Below are 21,180 nucleotides of genomic sequence, written 5' to 3' on the forward strand. Positions count from 1 at the left end.
TCCATTACCGGTCGCAGCATTTACAGTCGGGATATATTCCTTATCAAAACTGTTACAAAAAAAAAAAAAAATTAATCAACCACTTATATTAAATATTTAACCAAGTCAAACAACTAATAGTCATCAAAAAAGTCAAAATTGACTGATAAACTAACTAATGTTACCAAAGAGGAACAATATGTTACCTCATTACAACTAGGCCAGTAAATATTGGAATCAATATTTGAAGTTTAACTCAAGCACCAAATATGTTTTTTTTGATAAAAATTAAAGTTGCAAATTACAAGTTTGCCCATTCCGGTTTGATTTGATAAACCCCTAATCCAAACTCCACCAGGTCCAAAAACCCTTACACTCCACTGCTTCGATTCGATCATCGCTTCATCGGCCGTTCAATCTACACGCTCATGGCTGCAACTCTAAAGCTCGCAGAATCCCTCCGTCGCTCTCATCCCACCGCCGCTCGCTTCTACTCCACTGCTCGCCTTCTCTCATCGGCCTCTTCATCGCCGTCGATTACTCAGCAGCCGGATATCCCCGCCGTGCGCTGCTCCCCGCAACCCTCGTTTCTCATTTCACACTCCCCTCTACCCTCCTCCAGCCCATATGGGATTAACCCCGCCCGCTTCAACCCGGCTCGGCTCCGCGTCAACCGATCCGGAAATCCGCCGTACAATCCCGGGTCCAGCGACCGTCCTCCCACCGAGATGGCTCCGCTTTTCCCCGGTTGCGATTACGAGCACTGGCTGATCGTCATGGATAAGCCCGGCGGTGAAGGCGCCGCCAAACAGCAAATGATCGATTGCTACATTCAAACTCTTGCTAAAGTCCTAGGAAGGTAAATATAAAATACTCAATTATGCGAATTTAGACCTACAAAATTCATGTACATACGCATTCTCTCTTGCCGGTAGATATGTACTTGTAGTTATTGTTTTATGTGTGTAATTTTTGTGTATTGGTTAATGTTGAGTGTGCTTGTACAGTGAAGAGGAGGCTAAGAAGAAGATTTACAATGTTTCTTGTGAGAGGTACTTCGGTTTTGGCTGTGAAGTGGACGAAGAGACTGCAAATAAGATGGAAGGTTTGGACTTTCTCATTTTAGCTAACTGAATTGCATTGTGTTTGAGCTATCAAAATGAGATCTAAACTTGATTTCCATTTGATAGGTTTGCCTGGAGTTTTGTTTGTGCTGCCTGATTCATATGTTGATCCTGAATACAAGGACTATGGAGGTAAACAACTTTTTTTTTTTAATGTAGTTGTGTTTGAATGGAGAACAAAATGCCCAGTATATGTAGAAGCATAACCTCTGATAAATTTCTTTGCTGCCTGTATTTGAACTTGTCTGGATATTAAATATTGGAGGTTTATATTTTTCTCCCTTTCATTGGTGGGCTTTCTATCTTGATTCTCATAAATAATATTATGAAAATAGCAATACAAATATAAAGCGGTAGAAAAAAGCTCTGACTTTAGTGATTTAGTCATTTTCATATGTTTGCTATTAGCTTATAGAAGGGTGAATATTCGGCATCTCCCTTAATCTATTCCTAGGAATTTTCTCTGTTTTCTGTATTTTTGTTCTTGCAATGACAATAAAAACACTTTGCCCTTTTCTTTTTTGCAATTCTTCTATTCACTCTTTTCTTTTAGTTGATATTTATCATTGTGTTGTTTAAATTTGAAATGATGGTGCACCTCCCAGGATATAGGTATCTTTACAGTTTACACAGACCTTACAGTTCATATGGCATGGAATGTTTTCAGTTTATCAAGCATTCCCAAAGATAAAAGCCATGTAAAAAGTCAAAGCAATGTCATTCCATTAAATCTTTTTTTTTTTTTTTTGGTCGTTTGAATGAATGGTAAATGACACTATGAGATCTCATTGATACAATCAATAGGGGAGGGAACTTTGTGGTTTGGGATTTTGTTCTTGATTTGTTGCCCCCATCATTCCACTCCCTAACCAAAAAAAGGGTCAGGTAGAGCCTGTTAAGTGTTAATCAGCACAAATATCCAGTATCTGTTCCCTGTTTATGATAATGCTTTTTGAGTTTCTTTCATTTATATTCTCATATTGAATGACTATGACTTGCTGCCAATCATGATGTGTTTCATTTCTTTACAGCTGAATTGTTTGTCAATGGGGAGATAGTTCAACGATCACCTGAACGACAGAGGCGAGTGGAGCCTGTTCCTCAACGTGATAGAGTACGACCCAACACGCGATACAACAGGCGCCGAGACATGAGATGAAAATTTTGAATATAATGTCTTAGATGGCTTAATTATGTATTCATGCAGTGTTTGAGACCACAATGGTTGTGAACAGAACTCTCTTTCTTGAATCAGACTCTGTCAGTTTATGTAATGTGTTTAGGTATTAATTGCAATTGCTCACATTATGAAATTGAAATGCCCTAATATTTGGCCATTTTGTCATGATGCTGGAACAATATATAAAATCTATTTTCCACATATATGTTATTTTGGCATATTTACACTCCCAGTATTGCCACTGCTCAGACAGCACACAGAATAGCTATTTACAGATCCTACATGAATGAATATGAATGGTACCTGGGCACGAAAATGCTCCAAGCCATTGCCCATTGTGATCTCTAAACAAGACAGGAAACTGCAATGATGCATGCCAAGTTTTTAGGTATCAGACTGGGAGAGGGAGGCTTCCTGTACTCGGTATTAGAATCCAGAATGCCGGAATGTGCAGTCTTACCAAGAGTTCTTGTTACAATCTACTTGATGAATAGTGCTATGGTTGCAAGTTTCATTTAAGAAAGAATCACATCTTTGAATATTGAATCTATAATTGCTGCCATTTACAGAAACTTTGTATCATTGGTAAATTTGAACTTTGTTTTTTTAGTATTTACAGGAAGCACTGAGCAGAGAGGTATGTATTGTAATGGATTACAACATATTTACAGGAAGCACTGAGCAGAGAGGTATGTATTGTAATGGATTACAACAATTACATATTACTTGTATGTGTTTTAAGTATTCATCAACTGCATAAGCTTCCACCAAAAGAGTACAAATGACTAGGATGCTCCTTCTGCAAAAATTCCGTGTTTATTTACTTTTAAGAGGCTCTTCCATTCATTAGAAGTATCAAGTAACAAACCAGTAACGGAAATTTTAGTTGAACGTCTTTGAGAATAACATAAGCAGATGAAATTAGATTAGATGTGTAAGAAATGCCATTTACCTCTCTTCCTGCTACGAGTAACAGCAAGTTTTTCTGTTCACCTAGCTTTCAGCCTTCTCCCTTGTTTTACGCCCTCCTCCTCCATCAGGATTCCTAGTGGTACTCTGTTTTCTTTGTTTCTTGAGCTTCGCTCTCTTAGCAGCTTTCCTCCTTCGTTTCTTTTCTTTGGCATCAACCCAGGCATAATCAGATGGTATTTGGAATGGGTCAAACTCATTTTGAAAGCTTTCGCTTTCGCTTTCACGAGATTGCTCACCCTGATTTTTAAGCCATGTAGACCATGAAGTGGAACTCTCGAAATCTGTAGATTTAGCATCTTGGAAATGTGTAGGGCTTGAGGGTGGGGTTGAAAACTCCTCTTCTAATGGCGGAAGCTCCTCAAACTTTGTAAAGGTAACAACAACTCGAATGGTCGGTACAACTGGGACAGCAATCTGAGATGCAGAGTAGTTTTGTTAATTTATTCCTTGCCATTTTCTTTTTCTCTTCTTTTCTTTTCAAACAGACATCTCAGGACCAGTGTTTCAAACATAATTATAAATAAATAAAATTTAAAAGGGTATCTATGGAGTTCAGGTTCCTATTGGCAAGATTTAAGTGGATTAAGGGAATATCGCAATGCATTCAGATGAATTTGCTTATTGCAATGCAAAGAATCAAGAACTCTTACAACAAGAGAGCAAAAATAAACCTCATAACCAAATACAGTTCTCTGTGGTTCATTCCGTCTTACTAAAATTAACACTAATTATAATACTCAGCAAAGCCCCAGGCCCATCTAACATTGAGGCCAAAAAAAATTAACTTACAGGGAACATTAGTAATACTATATCCTTCAACAGATAAAATATACTTGAAAATGCAATGGTTTATTGATCCATCTTAAAGTATAGTCCACTATTCATCCATACTCTTTTATCTCCCACAATCCATTTTGCAGAATATTCGTGAAATCTTACTAACAGATAACCCCCACCCCAGCAGCAATGCCCCCTTTTACCAAACTAAGAAAGTGGTTTTTTTTTTTTTCTTTTTAAAGATAGAAATTTCATATTTCTTGTAAGGGTGGGAAATGCCATAATTGAGTTAACTGCTCACATTACCTGAAACCATAATGTAAAATTTATATTATTGTAAGCACAGTGGTGAAATTTCCCCTTTGTCTCTTTAATTGCTGTAATCCCAACCCTGATTCTCTATACTGTATGAAATAGTTTTATCTTTGTATTTTTACACTTTCTTTAATACTTCTAAAGATTTTTCTTGTCTTTCTAATGATAATAAAAACATACTACTGTTGACTAACTCACTGAATTCTAACTGTAGTTTCCTCTTTGAGTCAAACCGGAAAACAAATGGGAAGCAAAGAGAGAAGCACCGAAGAAAAAGCACATGAAAAAAGAGGAGGATCAATAATTACCTTGGCAGGAAATGTGCCAGGAGGCAGCTTCGTGGTTAAAAGCTCCCTCAGTCTTCTAATGGCTTTAACCTTGTTGGCTAAAATATCAAGTAATGGTAGTAGTTCTTCTGTTTTCAATGGGAAATCAGGCGTCAACCACACAACAGGCCTTAACCCCTTTTTATACTCACTTTCAATCTTAGACTCACTTGATGAGCCTTTTTTCTTCTTTTTGCTGCTTTTATCTTTGCTCTTTTTGTCACCTCCCATATCATCATTGGGAAAACCTGATGAAGATTTGCGACTATGACTATGAATGGACCTCATTTTGCCATCTTCAGTAGCCAGTTTTGAGGACTTACTACCAATATTCGAACCTTCAGGATCGTTTACAGTGTGCTTTGAACTTTTCTTATTCCGACCAAACCAACTTTTCTTTTCTTTAGCCATGTGATTGGATTCATTGCACTCAACGGAAACACCATCACACTGTTCATTAGAATCCTTACCGTCTGGTTCCTCTAACTCAATATATTCTCCCCGAAGGGCAGATTGTAGTTGCATTCTTTCCTCGGGTGTTAATACATCATCATACTCAACATCTTCACCGCCATTTGGTATCCTATCATCATCATCGTTCGCTGTAAAGAGCTCTTCATCTGTCATTGCACCAGGAACCCGCCTTGACTTCACACTAACCATCACACGAAGCATATCATAAATCTTAGCCTTCCAAGGCCCAACCATCTCAGTCTTTTCATGTCGCCTCCAGTTCAAATGGGGGACAAGTTCAGCCTGAGTAACATCAATGCCAGGCCTGTACATATTCGTTTTCGACATCAAGGCCACTTCACGGGCAATTTCTGCTTCAGTTGGTTGCGCACCAGCCCCCTCTAAAGCATTCGTTACTTCTTTCTCCTTATGAGCAAGCACTATCAATGATCCAGGGGGTAAATTAGTACTCCCGTCATCTGAACAAGACCCCTCTCCGAGGAAGAGAAACGTTTGATCTGCCCGTTGAATGTGAAACCCATCGAATCCTGCAAGGGTCATATCTGTGCGGAGACTAGAACCCCGCTTCCAGATGCGATACGTATCTGACGGTGCAATTTTGCTAATAAACGGTATAACTGAACTTTCAAAATGAAACGTTATCTCCATGTAAAAATCACGAAGCCGGCCCGCTGAAGCCACGATCCTAGGAAGCCTCCGGCACCACTTCGCCCAAGCAAGAGGCTGGTAATGCCTCACGATAATCTTAGCTATATTCTCCTCCCGCAAACACACTGCCTCCTGAAGTGCACTCCACCCGTTCTCGTTCTGAAGACTCCAATCAGCACCCGCTGCCATCAAAATCTCGGCTGATATTGCGTCCCTTAACTTAACCGCAAGGTGCAAAGGCGTCTCCCGCCCCGGGACATCTCGCCTATCGATCACAGCAGACACAGCATCAGCGTCATTCTCAGCTGCCAAAGACTCCGCCTCCGTATTCACCTCCCCGGCCTTGGCAAGCCTAGGCAATGCTGCAACTATCCCCTTTAAACCAGCATGATCTTGTCTCACCACGGCCAAATGGGCCGGACTATGTGCATACTTGGACCAATGTTCCATTTTTTCCTTTCGGTTTCCCCAATTCTCAACCCTATTCCTTTCCAAATTGCCAACACAAATTAAAATTCTTTCACTGCCTTTTTCCAAAACTCAGTTCCAAATCAAAATTTCAATCCTAAGCTTCCCTAAGAAATCTCTGATCAAAGCATTAACGTAATTCGCATGTTTTTCTTTCTCACCAGAAAATCTCCAGGAGTTTTTCCTTATCAATTATCTAATAATGAATCACACAAATTCCAGTAACACTGGATCCCCCACTCCAAATCTGGCAAAACGAAACCCCCAAAAGGGACAGAAAAAAAAATTAAAATAATATTATAACCTAAAGGGAAGAAATGAACACCAAAAAAAAGCGCAACATTGCCGATCTCGGCCTAACACTTGTACTCTATCATACATGCACAATATACCCGTATATTGATTGATACGCCTATACATACAGATATGTATACAGGAATGGAGAAAAGAGACAGACCTGAGAAATTTGAGCAGATTGGAGGGAGGATGGGTTCTAGAGAGAGAGAGAGAGAGAGGGGGGGGGGGGAGGAATGGGGTTAGATGTTTCTCTCTCTAGTATATATACATACGGAATTGTGTGTATGTATAGATGAAATAATTAGCGGTAGAAAGAGGAAGAGGCACTTTTAAGCTGCTTATTTTTGCTGCATGTCAATTGTCAAACTCATATCCGCATCGATTCGCAGCGGTTGCCCCTCCGCTGTTTCTGGAGAGGGACATGGATTTCACTGTTTGCCCCTCAATTTTCAATTAATTACGGGATTGCCTTCCGCTGCCCCGCCTTCAAATCATTATAATCCCGGAGTGTTTGGCAATCACGAATACCGATTGTCTTAACTAATAACTGATTTTTTATTGTCTTGTCTTAATTGTTTTAACTTTTAATTAGCTAACAGTTTTTGTTTTGTTTTTTTTAATGTATTCAAAAAAAAAAACTTTAAATTAGTTAATAATATTAGTATTTGTAAAAAATGTTTGATAAATTAGTGAATAGTATGCAAAAAGAAAAATAACTTTTAAAATTATAGGTCTATTATTTTATTAATTTTAAAATTATTTTTAGTTTTAGATAGAAAATTACAAATAAGTTTATTTTCCTCACCATACAAATAATTTCATTTTAAATATTATTATTGATGAGGCCATGGATCCCGAGGTCTATTTTATTGGAAAAGTCTTGATCCAAGTGAGCTGGTGAAGGAAGGATGTTGGTCCAAATCTTTTTAGAATAAGAAGGTATGATGATCCAAAAATGCACAAAAATGAGAGAGGAATTCGCCGAGACAAAATCGTCCAAAATTTAATACACTAGATTAGTTTTCATGGACTCATGAGAAGGATAATTCTCATAGTAACATCTCTATCTATCTCTCTCTCTCTCTCTCTCTCTCTCTCTCTCTCTCTCTATATATATATATATATATATATATATATATATATATATATATATAGAATTAGGTTGTTTAATCTGGGTCATTGATCTCGCTTAAATCAACGTCCAGGATTACCAAAATTTAAAAAAAAATGCAGTGGTAATTTTGTAATTTTTGTATTTAGGTCAACATTAATGTGAGCGGTTCTGTGATTAATGTGCGTGAGTTTTGTATATAATATGCGTGAGTCTTGTGCATAAGATGCATGAGTTTGTGCTTAATATGCGTGGGGTTGTGCTTAATGTGAGTAGTTAGTAAAACTTAAAGTGTGGGCTTTTGTGTTTAAGGTGCGTGAGATTTGTTCTTAATGTGAGTGGAGTTTGTGCTTAATTTGCGTAGGTTTTGTGCTTAATGTGTGTGAGGGTAGTGATTAATATCAGTAATTGTTAAAACTTAAAGTCTGTGAGTTAATACTTAAAGTGTGTGGGTTTTGTGTTTAATGTGCGTGACATTGTGCTTAATGTGTGTTGGATGAAGAAGCATGCAACACGTCTAAATGACCAAAAGCGTCTAGCAAAATCAAAAGCGTGTCTTCTTGTACAACAATGTGCGTGAGTTTGTACTTAATGTGCGTGAGTTTTGTACTTAATGTGCGTGAGTTTGTGCTTAAGATCTAACACTTAAGGTGCGTGGCTTTCTTCCAGGCACGCGTTTTTTTTATTTTAATTTTCATTGATTTGAGCTGTTGATTTAGATTTGATCAACGGCTCAGATCTAACCGCACAACCGCACGGGAAGCTATATCCGCACATGAACCCTTCCATATATATATATATATATATATATATATATATATATATATATATATATATATATATATAATACTTGTATTATTAGTATTCATTTATTATACGGAATATAAGTTTATGTATCTTGTATAATTAAAAATGCATAATGCATTGAATTTCTTTATAGACTCGTATTTTGGAGATTCAAATGCATTAACATCTCATTATCTTAGTTTAGTTTATTGTTTATTTGTACGTTTGTATATGGAAATACATGATGGTTAATAATTTGTAATCATATGGTTTTTAAATAAACTAAAAGATCAAAAGTCATCAAATTAATTAATAATTGATAATAAAAAATATAATATTATATTATTATAATCAAGAAATTACAAATTGGGGAAGGAATGCGGGGGCGGTGTCATATAAAAATACTGATTCGACTGGGGGAAATACAAATTTGATCCCTTTCAGTTTCAATGCTAAAAGCATATCAACCCTACCGACTACCGTCATTAAAATTGTTTGACTATGAAATTGGCATTCAAGTCAATTTATACAGCCCTTTTACATGAATTCAGTCTACAGTCACTAGCAATTGAACAGAGCAAAAAAGATATCATTACAAAGGTCCATCACAAATGTTGAAGACAACGAATTGGGAAAGGGGGGAAAAGAAGACGACACTACATCATGGCACTCACCAGTCACCATGCTGAACCTGAACCCCCCTCGGAGAAAAAGCGTATATAGAAAAAACAACACTAACATTTTCTCTAGAAACAAATAATTAATAATCACAGTTCCTTACAACTACAGAAAGAAGTGCTAGAAGTTGTGAATTATCAGAACCAGTTTCAGCAAAATCGCCAATTGCCAATTGGTGGAGTTGCCAAAACACTTGGACATCGAAGTCAGAAGAAGCTTGTACACTAGAATGGGTATTCGACTTGGAAACCAAGCTTTGTGCAGATACAATCGAAATCCCTCTAGCAATAAAAAAAAAACACCTTTGGTGGAATAAGACACATCCGCTAATCCCACGAGTTTGCTGTGCAAAATTGTCCTTCACTGTCCAAAAGCCAGGCCAAATAAAATTCCCTACAATCACCTGATGAAAACAAAATATAGCTTATAAGAAAACAGAGATACGATAAAAATAGTAATCAATCAAAACACCCAGAAGATAGATAGTTTTGAATGGAACTCCATAGTAATCGTAATTTGAGAATGTGTTGATACAAAGTAAAGCTTTAACACCAAAGTTACTTCCTTTTACTTAAAATCATTATTGGTTTGTACTTCAAATCAATCTAAACAGTATATCTTGCTTGCAAACCAGCAAAAAATACCCTTGCTTGACCACAATATGATGTGTCATACATGATGTTTTGATTATTAACTTTGCACCCAGATTTCTGGTACTTAACATTAAAGATTGGGGATATTAACATAATTCTTTTCTCAAATGATATTAAGTTACTGATATAGGATAGTAATGCAGGTAACTTCACCTTTCATATATTTTGCATAACTCACAACTAATACTCAAAAGGGAGCCTCGAGTGATTCATCCCACACATCAGCACTTCCATTGGAGGCATCTTCAGCATCTTCCTCCATTGAAAGCCTAATATATTCTCTATGTGCAAAGCGATCCCACTCGGTCAAATTTGGATTCTCGCGCTCCTGTACAAAACCGAAATAACCTCATTGTTAATCCTTTTGTAATTTAAAATAGTATTTTTTACAATTCCATAACGACAGTAAATATGTCATAATTAGTACCTGACGAATTAGGAAAGGATCACGAGTTTCAAATGCCATAAATTTATTGAGGTTAAAAAGTATGTTGAAAACACTGCCTGATAGTTTGCTGCCCTTCAAGTCACGTAATGTAACATAGCTTTCTTCCTGTGAAAATAATGATAATAATAATAATAATAAATTGAACATCATCTAAAATCATTATATCTTGAACATGACAGCAACCATAGAAATTAGATATCCCCTTGTTACCTGACTTACCTCATAGTGGGGGCCGGTACCAGGGCACAAGGTTCACACATCATGCACAGTTTGGAAGGGGTCATAGTGTGGGAAATTGGCTGCCCTTTATCCCAAACACATTAGAGTCCTTGAGAATTTGATGTGTATTCTAACTAATTATTTTATCTATTAATAAGTTACCATTCTAACTAATTGTAACTAAAAAGAGAACATAGTGATTCATTTTCTACAAATTTGCAAGTGCACAAAACTATTGACAGATAGATATTGATTATCCAAATGACACTTGCTGATGGTTCCCTCTCCCCCAAAAAAGAAATAAGAAATGAAAATTTTCCCAAAAGATGTTTAGTCAATAATACTTCTGGCCACTTTCAATGACAGAATAGACTTTAAATTTGGAAACAAAGAATTTGCTTGTAATAAATAAGGAGGTCAAGGGTTTAAAGCCTATTAGTATGGGTTCATAAGTGCTAGAGAAACCAGTAAAGGCAGCAATAGAATGGAATGTTACCTCCGGACTAATCATGTCGACAATCTGGCACAAAATATCCTCAAAAAGCACTGGCTCTTGGGCCATGCATTCCATTCTATGCAGCTGCTCCTCATAAAAGAACTGCATTTCATTCCTGGTCAGAATCCCATTTCCATCCAAATCTATGCACTTGAACCTGGTCCAGTTAAGGATGAAATCTTAAAATGTGTAACATAGGACATACTTACATACATAAAAAAGTATACTATGATAAATAACACCAATAGTCACTAACTGTAATCTTTAAAATTTCAAGGTTGCCTAAAGAGTGTCAAGCTGAGGGACCCAAGAATGAAAATGATATGGACACTGCCTACTAAAATGAAGCCTGTGTCATCACTAGTGCTGAAGGTACTTGAAAGAAGCACATAGTTTCCAAAAAAAACAACAAAACCAACATCCAAAATTAATAATACACACAAACCTTAGTCTTGCAGAACAAACCAATTAAGAGAGATTCCTACAAGCAAGAAATCTCTGGCCAAAAGGATGTAGGATGTATCTAATGGCCCTATAATGCCAGAAGAGGAGCATTCTAGACTTCTAGTCACAAAGTGTAGACTAGCCAAAAAGGATAGGAACAAAATGAATACCCTCGGACCAATCCCCTCTCTCACACTATACGGAATATACGAGGAAAGCAAATCATCCTGATTTTCCAACCTCATTAAGCCCACTTCACCAGTAACATAATCACCGGACAGTCCTAACTTCATAATTTTGATTAATCTGTAGTTGAACTACTGACGAACCCTATTTGGGGTGAACTCTCCCAACATCTATTCTAACTTCATAATAAGCGTAGTGGTATAAACATTAGAGTAAAATGCACCGAGAGTCAAATGTCTCATGGTAGAAGACTTAGAACAGCAAAGAAAAATGACAAATCTTCAGAGCAGTTGAGACAGACTTTGTTAATCATGCACCACTCACCAGTATTCCAGGCTAGGCTCAGATGATTTATCCTCCTCTGACAATATGAAGTACACAAAATCTTCATAACCCATCTTTCCTTCAACCTTACTAGTGAACTTTCTGGGAACCTGGAAAAATATCCACGCATAAAGTACTATAAGAATTTTCCATCCCCCAAAATTAGGCTAACTGAAAGTGATAACACTACTGTAGAACACAAACCTGAGAGAATATTCTATCAACAATCCGATAAGTAAGAGCATGGTTACCATATCTAATAAGGTTCTCTTTATCAATCAGAAAATCATGATCTGTATCCAGCTCCCAAAACTTGCAATATATCACATAAAAGTGCTCATAGGAGAAGTATCTGCAGCAAAGAATACAAGAATAAACTGAAAGCATACAACATAAGTATGAGGTAAATATAAATGGCACTTTAAGCAAATTATGTTATTTCCTGATAGTCTTTAACAGTTCTTATTTTCAAATTGTACAAGCAAAAAATATTTTAAGGCTTTCTTTCTACTAGGCTATGTCAGTATGTCACACTGCTACTGAAATCTGCATCAGAAAGACTAAGCAGACTTAGTTAACCTATAAAAATGTTTCTTAGGAGCTCTGTAAGTTGTAGCTTTCACCAATCAATGAGCCACATTTTTTAAAATATATTTCATTGGGATCAACTTTGAATTTATAGGAAAAACTAAATAAATAAAGGCCAACCTAGCCATTTCTTTATCACTCAAGCAAAAATGCAACCAAGTCCAACTCAAGGTGCACATTTCTCCATGCTTCTACACTTTCATCAAATCATTAACAGCTAACCAAAACTGTGACTGCTAGGATAAAGAAATAGAAAAGCAAACTGAAGAGAATCCATCCTCTTTGGTGTGTGGAGGAGTACGTATTAAGTGTAGCCAAATGTGTGTGCACTGCAAATTACCAGCAGGACATAAAAATAAAATAATATAACAAAACAAAACCCAAAAAAAAAAAAAAAAAGAGAGACCTACATCCTGTTTGGCTGGGCCAATCATTACCTTAAGACCTTGTTGATATCCTCTTCTTCATCCGCATGTAGCATTGCAGAAATTAGGTCTGAACGTTTCAGCTCCCTAAGGGTAAGACGGGCATTACCCGATCTGTTCACGTAGTAAAATATTCTGTATATAACAGTTTCAGCTGGCAGCAATAAAACTGATTGTTAAAATGCAGCAAAAAACATGTATATTTTCTTTACTAAATAAAGAAAAGGCTAATTTACATAGTCACGAAAAAGTCATTTTAACTTCAAAAACATCACCAATAGCATATCAATGGTACCTTTTTATCATTAAATTTATGGTCTAAAATCTCAAGGCTCACATAAGCAACTTCATGGTATTAAAATAAAAAGGACAGACGTACAAAAGTTTGAAAAAAAACTTACGGAAAAAGAGAATAAAGAAGAAACTTTTAGAGGCTCATCAGGAACACGTGCATCTTCACAGGTGTTTGGGGGGGGGGGGGGGGGGTTCTTTCTATCTTACAACCACCACCCTTTCTATCTATTGTGTGTGTGTGTGCGCGCGTGTGTGCGCGCGCATGTGTGTGCGCGCGCATTTGTGAGTGACAGGAGGTACACACTTTAGGCCTCAATTTTTATGAAGAAAACAGCATCAGCATTAAATTATATAGCAAGGCAAAAATATCAAATGAATTGAAACTGTAAAAGGTATAAAGAAGGATATCATTGGGAAGTTACCATATCTTTCTTGAAATTCAGGTGTACTTTGTAAGAACTCCAACCCTGGATGAGTAGCCAAAAGTTCTCTAAGTATAGGTTTGAAGTCCTCCTATGGTCCAGTAGACAGAAAATTCGAATCATTGAGAAGAAAGGAAAATGATCAGTGATTCAGAAAAACATTTGAATTTGTAAATGGATTCATTTTTCTGTCTCAATAAGCAACTCAAAAATTCTTTTCACATGAGTTGACTGATAATCGCAAAGTTAATGAATTAGGAATGCTGTTTGGTTCAATCAAATGCAAGGAAAACCTGAGTCAGGTACTTCAAATCAGGGCATCAGGCTGTTTCAAGATTGTGAATACTTGAGTCTCAATAAGCAACTCAAAAATTCTTTTCACATGAGTTGACTGATAATCGCAAAGTTAATGAATTAGGAATGCAGTTTGGTTCAATCAAATGCAAGGAAAACCTGAGTCAGGTACTTCAAATCAGGCTGTTTCAAGATTGTGAATACTTGGGTCGCTATATCTTTGGTCAACATATTGCCATTCACCCAATAATCAGCAAAGGCATCCCTGAAGCAAGGGAAACGAAAATGCTCACTAAATACTTAAAACACAATGAACAGAAAATAAATTCAAACGAAAACAGAACAGGAAAAAAAATGAAAGTGAAGTACAAAAAGAAAGCAGATATCATGCTTGTTTGACCAGAAGTTTATTGCGTCTTATCTACTCCAAGAAACCATAAGCTAGGCCAAACATGAATTTTCACAAAGTGCTTTTTGGGGCCATTTTTAAGAAAATCTTTTAGTGTAGACTTGGGTCATTAAGTGATAAAAGAACTAAAAATAAATAAGACATGTTTACCAAATATTAAAAAAACTTCTTAAAACAATTCCTTTTTATAAGCTCTTCCTAGAAAGAGCCTTTTGCCACTTATCTACTTGTGCCAACCAAGTACATTATATGATAGATAATAGTGGTCTTGTCATCCAATCTATCAAAGACATAAGCACACACAAGGATGTTAAACCAAGAGAAGACCTCCCTCCCCCCCACCTCCCACTTGTAGGGTTCTCAAGGTCATACAAAGTTTACCTGGTGACAATTCCACTGCAACCAACATCAATCTTCCTAAAAAGAGCTGTGGAGAAGAACGATGGCAGTTTGCATATTTCTTTTGTAATCAACTTAAATTCTGACAAACAATCAAAAAAAAAAAAAAAAACTGAGTTACTAAACAGTTTAATTATACTAGCCATCCAAAGTTACAGTTATATGAAAATGTCAAAAGCACAAATAAAATATAGATTAGGCAATTTCTCTAATATGTGCGTTAAAGAGTATAACAAATCACTTCAGACATAACACTGCCATATCAAATCCCCCAGGTTTTAAAAAATGACCTTTCTCTGGGCTACATAGTACATATAATATGGTGTTTCTCGGTAGTTTATCTTCTAATGAAAATCTAACTATAAAAATACTCCAAGAAGCAGTAATATCAAATGCATTAAACAGCTAAACACCGGGATTTTATCAAGGAGGCAAGACTGATAACTCAAAAGAAAATGATTTTATCAAGGAGGCAATAATTATAAAGTACATTCGCCTGCATTTCTGGCTTTACACAGACAAATATGGCAAAGAAAGGAATCTCACCATGCATTTGTATTCCATCCATGTGACCATAAAAAAACTGGTTGATTCTAAACAAACAGCGTTCCTTCAACTCGGTTGGAGGTGGAGGGCCATTTTGAAAGTAGAACTGCCATCACCACAATTATTTTTTATTTAAAAATAAAACATCAACCAATTTAAAGAGATATGCACATAAAAGTTCCTGAAAATGAATGAATCATGGGACACTTGCAAACCTGAGGTATCATCTCTTTAACTGGTTCATTCACTAATTTCAGAGGAGAGCCTAACTGAGATGGCCCAGCCCTATGCTTCATGGTTCTAGGTGAACCTGATGAACTTCTTGGTGAAAGTGGAGGTGTACTACCAGCAGGAAACATAGATGGCAAAGAATTGCTTGTAGCAGCACTACTGCTAGAAGAAGTTCCAGAGACATTTAGGGGACCACCACCCTTGGCATTATTAACCAAAGATTTTGCCTGAATGTGGAGAAAATGGGATTTATCTTTAGAGTTATAAGCCGGAGACTTCAAAAGAAAAGATAGCATAATTAATTCTGAGTCTCTGACTCTGAAAAAGGAAGTGAGAGAAACAAAATCAAATCACAACATAGAGTTCATTGATTTCAAAATTTCAGTCAAACCCATATCTTTATTTGAATGTTATGTAAAAGATGAATTTGAAGCTTTTCAGAATCCAAGTTTTGTACCAAGTGTAGTCGCACATGTAGAGAAGGATCCTAGATTCAATAAAAGACTCAGATTACAAATACATAATTACAGTAAGAATAAAAGAACAGCATCAAACCCCTATGAATCACTGATGTTAACATCTTTTCTTCTGGATACATAAATATTAAAATCAGTGTTTGCATCTCTATATTTCTGACATGAGTAAGATTTAGTTTCATTTTTATTTTCTTTACTTAAGGAGTTGATATTTTTCAAATAGCTTCTCATCTTCTACTGTAATTTCTCTCACACTATTCAACCAAACCTTCTGTTTCTATCAAAACGGAAAAAAGGAAAAACGATAATTGATCACATAATTATTTCTGATTGATTTCAACGTAAAAAATAAAGAATAGCAATGCATCACCAAGAGGCTACTATGAACTCTTGCAAGCAATTTTCCATTGTAAAAGTGCAATAATATCTGAAGACTTCAGCTATAAAAAGCCACTTTATCTCCAAGGCTTCAATCCAAATACATAAACAAACCCATAGTTTACCTTATATGTCTAACACCATACATCATCTTGAAGGAAAAAAAAAAAAACACTTTGGGACCCTAAAATAGTAGGGTTTTGTAATTTCAATCCCTAAGATACCAAGTGTTGCAAATCAGCAAATGTACTCCATTATCCACTACTATTTTGGTCCCTCATACTTTAGGAGGATTAAAATAACCACATTAGGGGACTATAATAACAACTTTTGATGATAACTACGTATATTTGCAACACTTTATACCTTAAGGACTGAATTTACAAAAAATTACTATCTCAAATACCAAAAATGCTTTTTTCCCAAAGAAAAATAACTATATTTGCCTTTTCTATTAAATGCTGTTTAATACTTGGAAAACAGCCTTCTCTCAAGGAAGACACATGGAAAGTATTTAACTTCCCTTCATAGTACATACAGTCGATCCTTACTCCTTAGGAAGCATTCTTCCCTCATGGAGAGGATCAAGATATAGGATTTGATAGATTTTGCTTTGTTCTCAAAGTCCTGTGAAGAGATCAAGGAAGCAAATCCTATTAACCTATAAATCTTGCTACTTGTCATGAAAATCACATATAAGGTGTTCAGAAATGCTTCATCTAGACCTAACTTCCACAGCCAGAAACTTATAATGAATTGAAACTCCAAACCCCAGAATGTCACTCTCCACCAATAAAGAGATCTACACATGTAAACTCTAGACAGTCTGTCATTTAATCAAGGATCGTAAAAAAATCCCTACAGCATGCCCCAAAAGATAAAGGCTAAGCCACCAATCTATTGACTATGAGGTCAAGTAAATGGTTACAAAATTCGAAAATGAAGAGATTAAAGAAAAAGGAAATACATAAATTTCATTAACCACCTGAGCACTGTTCTCTCTGAACTAAATAATTATCTATCCTTTGATTCCTTTCAGTCTAGTTGGCTGTACCATAAATAAAATAAAAGACATCTTAACCAGATAAGAAATTTAGTTCAATTTCCTCATAGTAGCAACAGTAAATGAGCAATATTAAATATGGATGCTCATTCACTTTTAGTCAGCAATAAAAGATTTCATATCAATATTTCTGGTAAAGCCATAATGCTCAGAGCTAATAATGTGGAGAACACGTAACAATCCTTGATAGTATAAAAAAGGATCAGCAATACACACTGCCAATCAAGTTTCAAGTTTGAATCATACAGATAATGTCAGAGGACATATCAGCTGTCACTAATCTGGATCTATGTAGATGTTAATGTCTTCCTAAGACTTTAAGATGAAATGAAATACATAAACCAATAATTTGATCTAATGACCAAGAGAATCTAACATAGTTTCCATGAATGGTAATTCTAGCAAATCTTCCGCATAGAATAAATATTTTTGCTCATTAAAAATGTGTTTCATCACTATGTTTATTTATTTATTTTTGCACTAATTGGGGTACACTCTCTTTACATTTGTTTTAGGCTTGTAAATTTTCAGCCAAAAAGCCCTAACCTCCATCTCCAGTGATAACCATCCATATCATACATGTGTTAAAATCTTCTATCCATTTATTGCTACTTCTGCACTATTCATTAATACCACCGCTAATCAAACAGCCTACCAGCATTCACATTTTGTTGAAATAGACTAATTACACAGAATAAAAGAAACTAGATGTAGGTGGATATAAATTCAATTTTTGAGTCAGTGTAACAACTAGGTATAGCTGCAAAAGAAAAATACCAATGAAACTGTGTCCGGAAGCGACAGCCATTGATCAAAGAGCTTCTCGGCGATATAAGGATTCGCTTTGATAGCCAGAGGAGACACCTCCGGGAGCTGCAAGAGCTCAGCATCGAGATTCGCCACGTCGCCATCAAAATCCACATCCATCACGAAGCCTACAAATCGAAATCAAGTCGCAGCAAATCCTCAGATCTTTGCGTTGTTCCTGTATCATCCAACAAACCCTAAAACAAGCTCCGAAACAGCGCTGTTCACACCACCGCAGCTCCAATTCAAACGACGCCGTTCATTTCCGGCCAAACTCCTCGAATTGGATACGAAAAGTGCAAATCCGAGCAGATCTTCCGAATCGGATGAATCGAGAGGATGAAAAACCCTAGGAAGAAATGAACGAGTGAAAATTCAATATTCGAAGACCGGAGGATGAGAATTTCCAGAGAAAAGCTTGGCGAAAAGCAGGAGGGGGGAGGATGAGAAGGAGCCAAGTGCCTATGAAGAAGATGAAGAGAGAAACATAAAGGAGAAAAAAGTGAAATTACTTCCGTATAATATAGGTGACGCTTGATAAGAGTATGTTAGTCCACAGAGACGAAGCAATTCAGACGGAAGCAATTAAAGCCAATATCCAAAACCAGGGGTTGTTTGGTTAATATCATTGTTTTATTAATTCCTCCAAATCTTGTGATTAGTTCAACTTAGATATTTGACCTCCTTACATTGTATAAATAAATTAATTTCGGGTGTATTCAATGACTTGTAAATTTTTAAAATAATGTCAAAGTAACTTGTAAATTTTTGTAGCTCTCTCAAATAGAAAGTCACAAGTTTGAATTCTAGTGAAGACATTGATTTCTTGTGCAGTAGTATAAAAAAAATTAAAATAATATATTTTAATAAATTTGTATTTACTTTTATAGAGTCGTTCTAAATTTTTATAAATTTTGTAAGAGTTTATGAAAGTATATATTAGATCGATAATCATAATATTTTAAATTCGGCTTTATGTAATAGTTGTATATTAAATTTGTTGGCTTTCTTGCTTTAAGCCAATTTGCTATAGCAAACATAGGTTAGTTAGACATACAATGCGAGCTTCATCCATAGCGTTCTTTCAAATAGTTGTGGCGGACTTTCCCATAAACCAAAACTTAATGATTAAAAAAAAAAGTAAATATTTTTAGAGACGGAATTGAGCATATCATCTATACGTTATTATGTACTTTTTAGTCTATGAGATGTTTGTACCGTAAATTACATTAATTATGTTGTCGTTTTTAAAAATTATATCAGTGACTTAATACGATAATAAATGATTAAATCTTTAAAGATAGAGATTAATGTGTTTCAAGATTGAATAATTATCCTCACATAATCAACTTGGTTTTGAGGTGGAAAATTCAAGATTGCATCCAATAACGTAAAATCAAACTATGTCAGTTATAGTGTAAAAGTTTCACCATCTTATAAATGTGGTTCTTTGTGGGTACCAAATGACAAACACTCCGTAATATTTGTACACTAAATCAACTAAAAAACAATGCTATTGTATTGATATCAATAGTTGGGTGCAATATCAAATGAACTCCCATACTTAGGTTGGGGGTTGGGAAGATTATTTGTACACTAAATCAACAATAGAACCCCTATTGATGGATGCAGGTTGAACTATTAGGTGCTATGATCTATCAGCCAATTTTATAATTTGAACAATAAATACATGTTTTAAATGATGTGATATGATTTGGTTAGATCACAGAAGTGGTAAATTTATTTGGTCAATAGAGTTATTGTTAGACACTTGTCATTCTAAAAAACATTTATATGTTAAACTATTTTTATTTTTACATGAATCTCCTAACTAAGTCCACAATGGATAAGACCATGAGGTTTTCATTGGATTATCAATGGGCTAAGTTTATATTTCATATGTTATTCAAATAAATTAATTTGGGGTGTATTCAATGACTTGTAAATTTTTAAAATAATGTCAAGTAGCTTGTAAATTTTTGTAGCTCTCTCAAATAGAAAGTCACAAGTTTGAATTCTAGTGGAGACATTGATTTCTTGTGCAGTAGTATAAAAAAAATTAAAATGATATATTTTAATAAATTTGATTTACTTTTATAGAGTCGTTCTAAATTTTTATAAATTTTGTAAGAGTTTATGAAAGTATATATTAGATCGATAATCATAATAGTTTAAATTCGGCTTTATGTAATAGTTGTATATTGAATTTGTTGGCTTTCTTGCTTTAAGCCAATTTGCTATAGCAAACATAGGTTAGTTAGACATACAATGCGAGCTTCATCCATAGCGTATTTTCAAATAGTTGTGGCGGACTTTTCCATAAATCAAAACGTAATGATTAAAAAAAATAAATATTTTTAGAGACGGAATTGAGCATATCATCTATACGTTATTATGTACTTTTTAGTCTATGAGATGTTTGATAATGAATGGTTGTACCGTAAATTACATTAATTATGTTGTCGTTTTTAAAAATTATATCAGTGACTTAATACGATAATAAACGATTAAATCTTTAAAGATAGAGATTAATGTGTTTCAAGATTGAATAATTATCCTCACATATAATCAACTTGGTTTTGAGGTGGAAAATTCAAGATTGTACCCAATAACGCAAAATCAAACTATGTCAGTTATAGTGTAAAAGTTTCACCATCTTGTAAATGTGGTTCTTTGTGGGTACCAAACGGCAAACACTCAATATTTGCACACTAAATCAACTAAAAAACAATGCTATTGTATTGATATCAATAGTTGGGTGCAATATCAAATTAACTCCCATATTGGGTTGGGGGTTGGGAAGATTATTTGTACACTAAATCAACAATAGAATCCCTATTGATGGATGCAGGTTGAACTATTAGGTGATATGATCTATCAGCCAAATTTGTAATTTGAACAATAAATACATGTTTTAAATGATGTGATATGATTTGGTTAGAT

The 21,180-nt window shown here is 35.4% G+C and overlaps 3 protein-coding genes across 8 annotated transcripts; 1 reads left to right on the top strand and 2 right to left on the bottom strand.

Annotated features, from left to right (window-relative positions):
• Positions 1-321: 321 nt before the first annotated feature.
• Positions 322-2,484, top strand: LOC109147919 (multiple organellar RNA editing factor 2, chloroplastic-like). Its single transcript, XM_019295592.1, has 4 exons — positions 322-838; positions 987-1,084; positions 1,170-1,235; positions 2,135-2,484. Exons 1-4 carry the CDS (start codon positions 408-410, stop codon positions 2,260-2,262), a joined length of 723 nt encoding a protein of 240 aa, XP_019151137.1. The 5' UTR covers positions 322-407; the 3' UTR covers positions 2,263-2,484.
• Positions 2,485-2,654: 170 nt separating this feature from the next.
• On the bottom strand, positions 2,655-6,963 carry LOC109147913 (ankyrin repeat domain-containing protein 13B-like). 5 transcript variants are annotated; one of them, XM_019295579.1, is made up of 4 exons: positions 6,721-6,963; positions 4,656-6,510; positions 3,236-3,669; positions 2,655-2,839 (listed from the first exon to the last, which is right to left on the bottom strand). In XM_019295579.1, exons 2-3 carry the CDS (start codon positions 6,243-6,245, stop codon positions 3,277-3,279), a joined length of 1,983 nt encoding a protein of 660 aa, XP_019151124.1. In that variant the 5' UTR covers positions 6,246-6,510; positions 6,721-6,963; the 3' UTR covers positions 2,655-2,839; positions 3,236-3,276. The 5 variants fall into 5 exon arrangements, with proteins under 5 accessions (XP_019151124.1, XP_019151125.1, XP_019151121.1 ...); XM_019295580.1 differs by lacking the exon at positions 2,655-2,839 and adding an exon at positions 2,857-3,079; XM_019295576.1 differs by lacking the exon at positions 2,655-2,839 and adding an exon at positions 2,857-3,082.
• Positions 6,964-8,942: 1,979 nt separating this feature from the next.
• On the bottom strand, positions 8,943-18,867 carry LOC109147914 (serine/threonine protein phosphatase 2A regulatory subunit B''beta-like). 2 transcript variants are annotated; one of them, XM_019295581.1, is made up of 13 exons: positions 18,208-18,867; positions 15,498-15,740; positions 15,283-15,388; positions 14,719-14,818; positions 14,088-14,193; positions 13,635-13,725; positions 12,931-13,072; positions 12,110-12,257; positions 11,906-12,015; positions 10,952-11,108; positions 10,216-10,341; positions 9,942-10,116; positions 8,943-9,538 (listed from the first exon to the last, which is right to left on the bottom strand). In XM_019295581.1, the coding sequence occupies exons 1-12, from the start codon at positions 18,355-18,357 to the stop codon at positions 9,976-9,978; spliced, it is 1,620 nt and encodes a 539-aa protein (XP_019151126.1). In that variant the 5' UTR covers positions 18,358-18,867; the 3' UTR covers positions 8,943-9,538; positions 9,942-9,975. The 2 variants fall into 2 exon arrangements, with proteins under 2 accessions (XP_019151126.1, XP_019151127.1); XM_019295582.1 differs by lacking the exons at positions 8,943-9,538; positions 9,942-10,116; positions 10,216-10,341 and adding an exon at positions 10,361-10,540.
• Positions 18,868-21,180: the final 2,313 nt, after the last annotated feature.

Source organism: Ipomoea nil, unplaced genomic scaffold, assembly GCF_001879475.1.
Source record: "Ipomoea nil cultivar Tokyo-kokei standard unplaced genomic scaffold, Asagao_1.1 scaffold2036, whole genome shotgun sequence".
Classification (NCBI taxonomy): Eukaryota; Viridiplantae; Streptophyta; class Magnoliopsida; order Solanales; family Convolvulaceae; genus Ipomoea; species Ipomoea nil.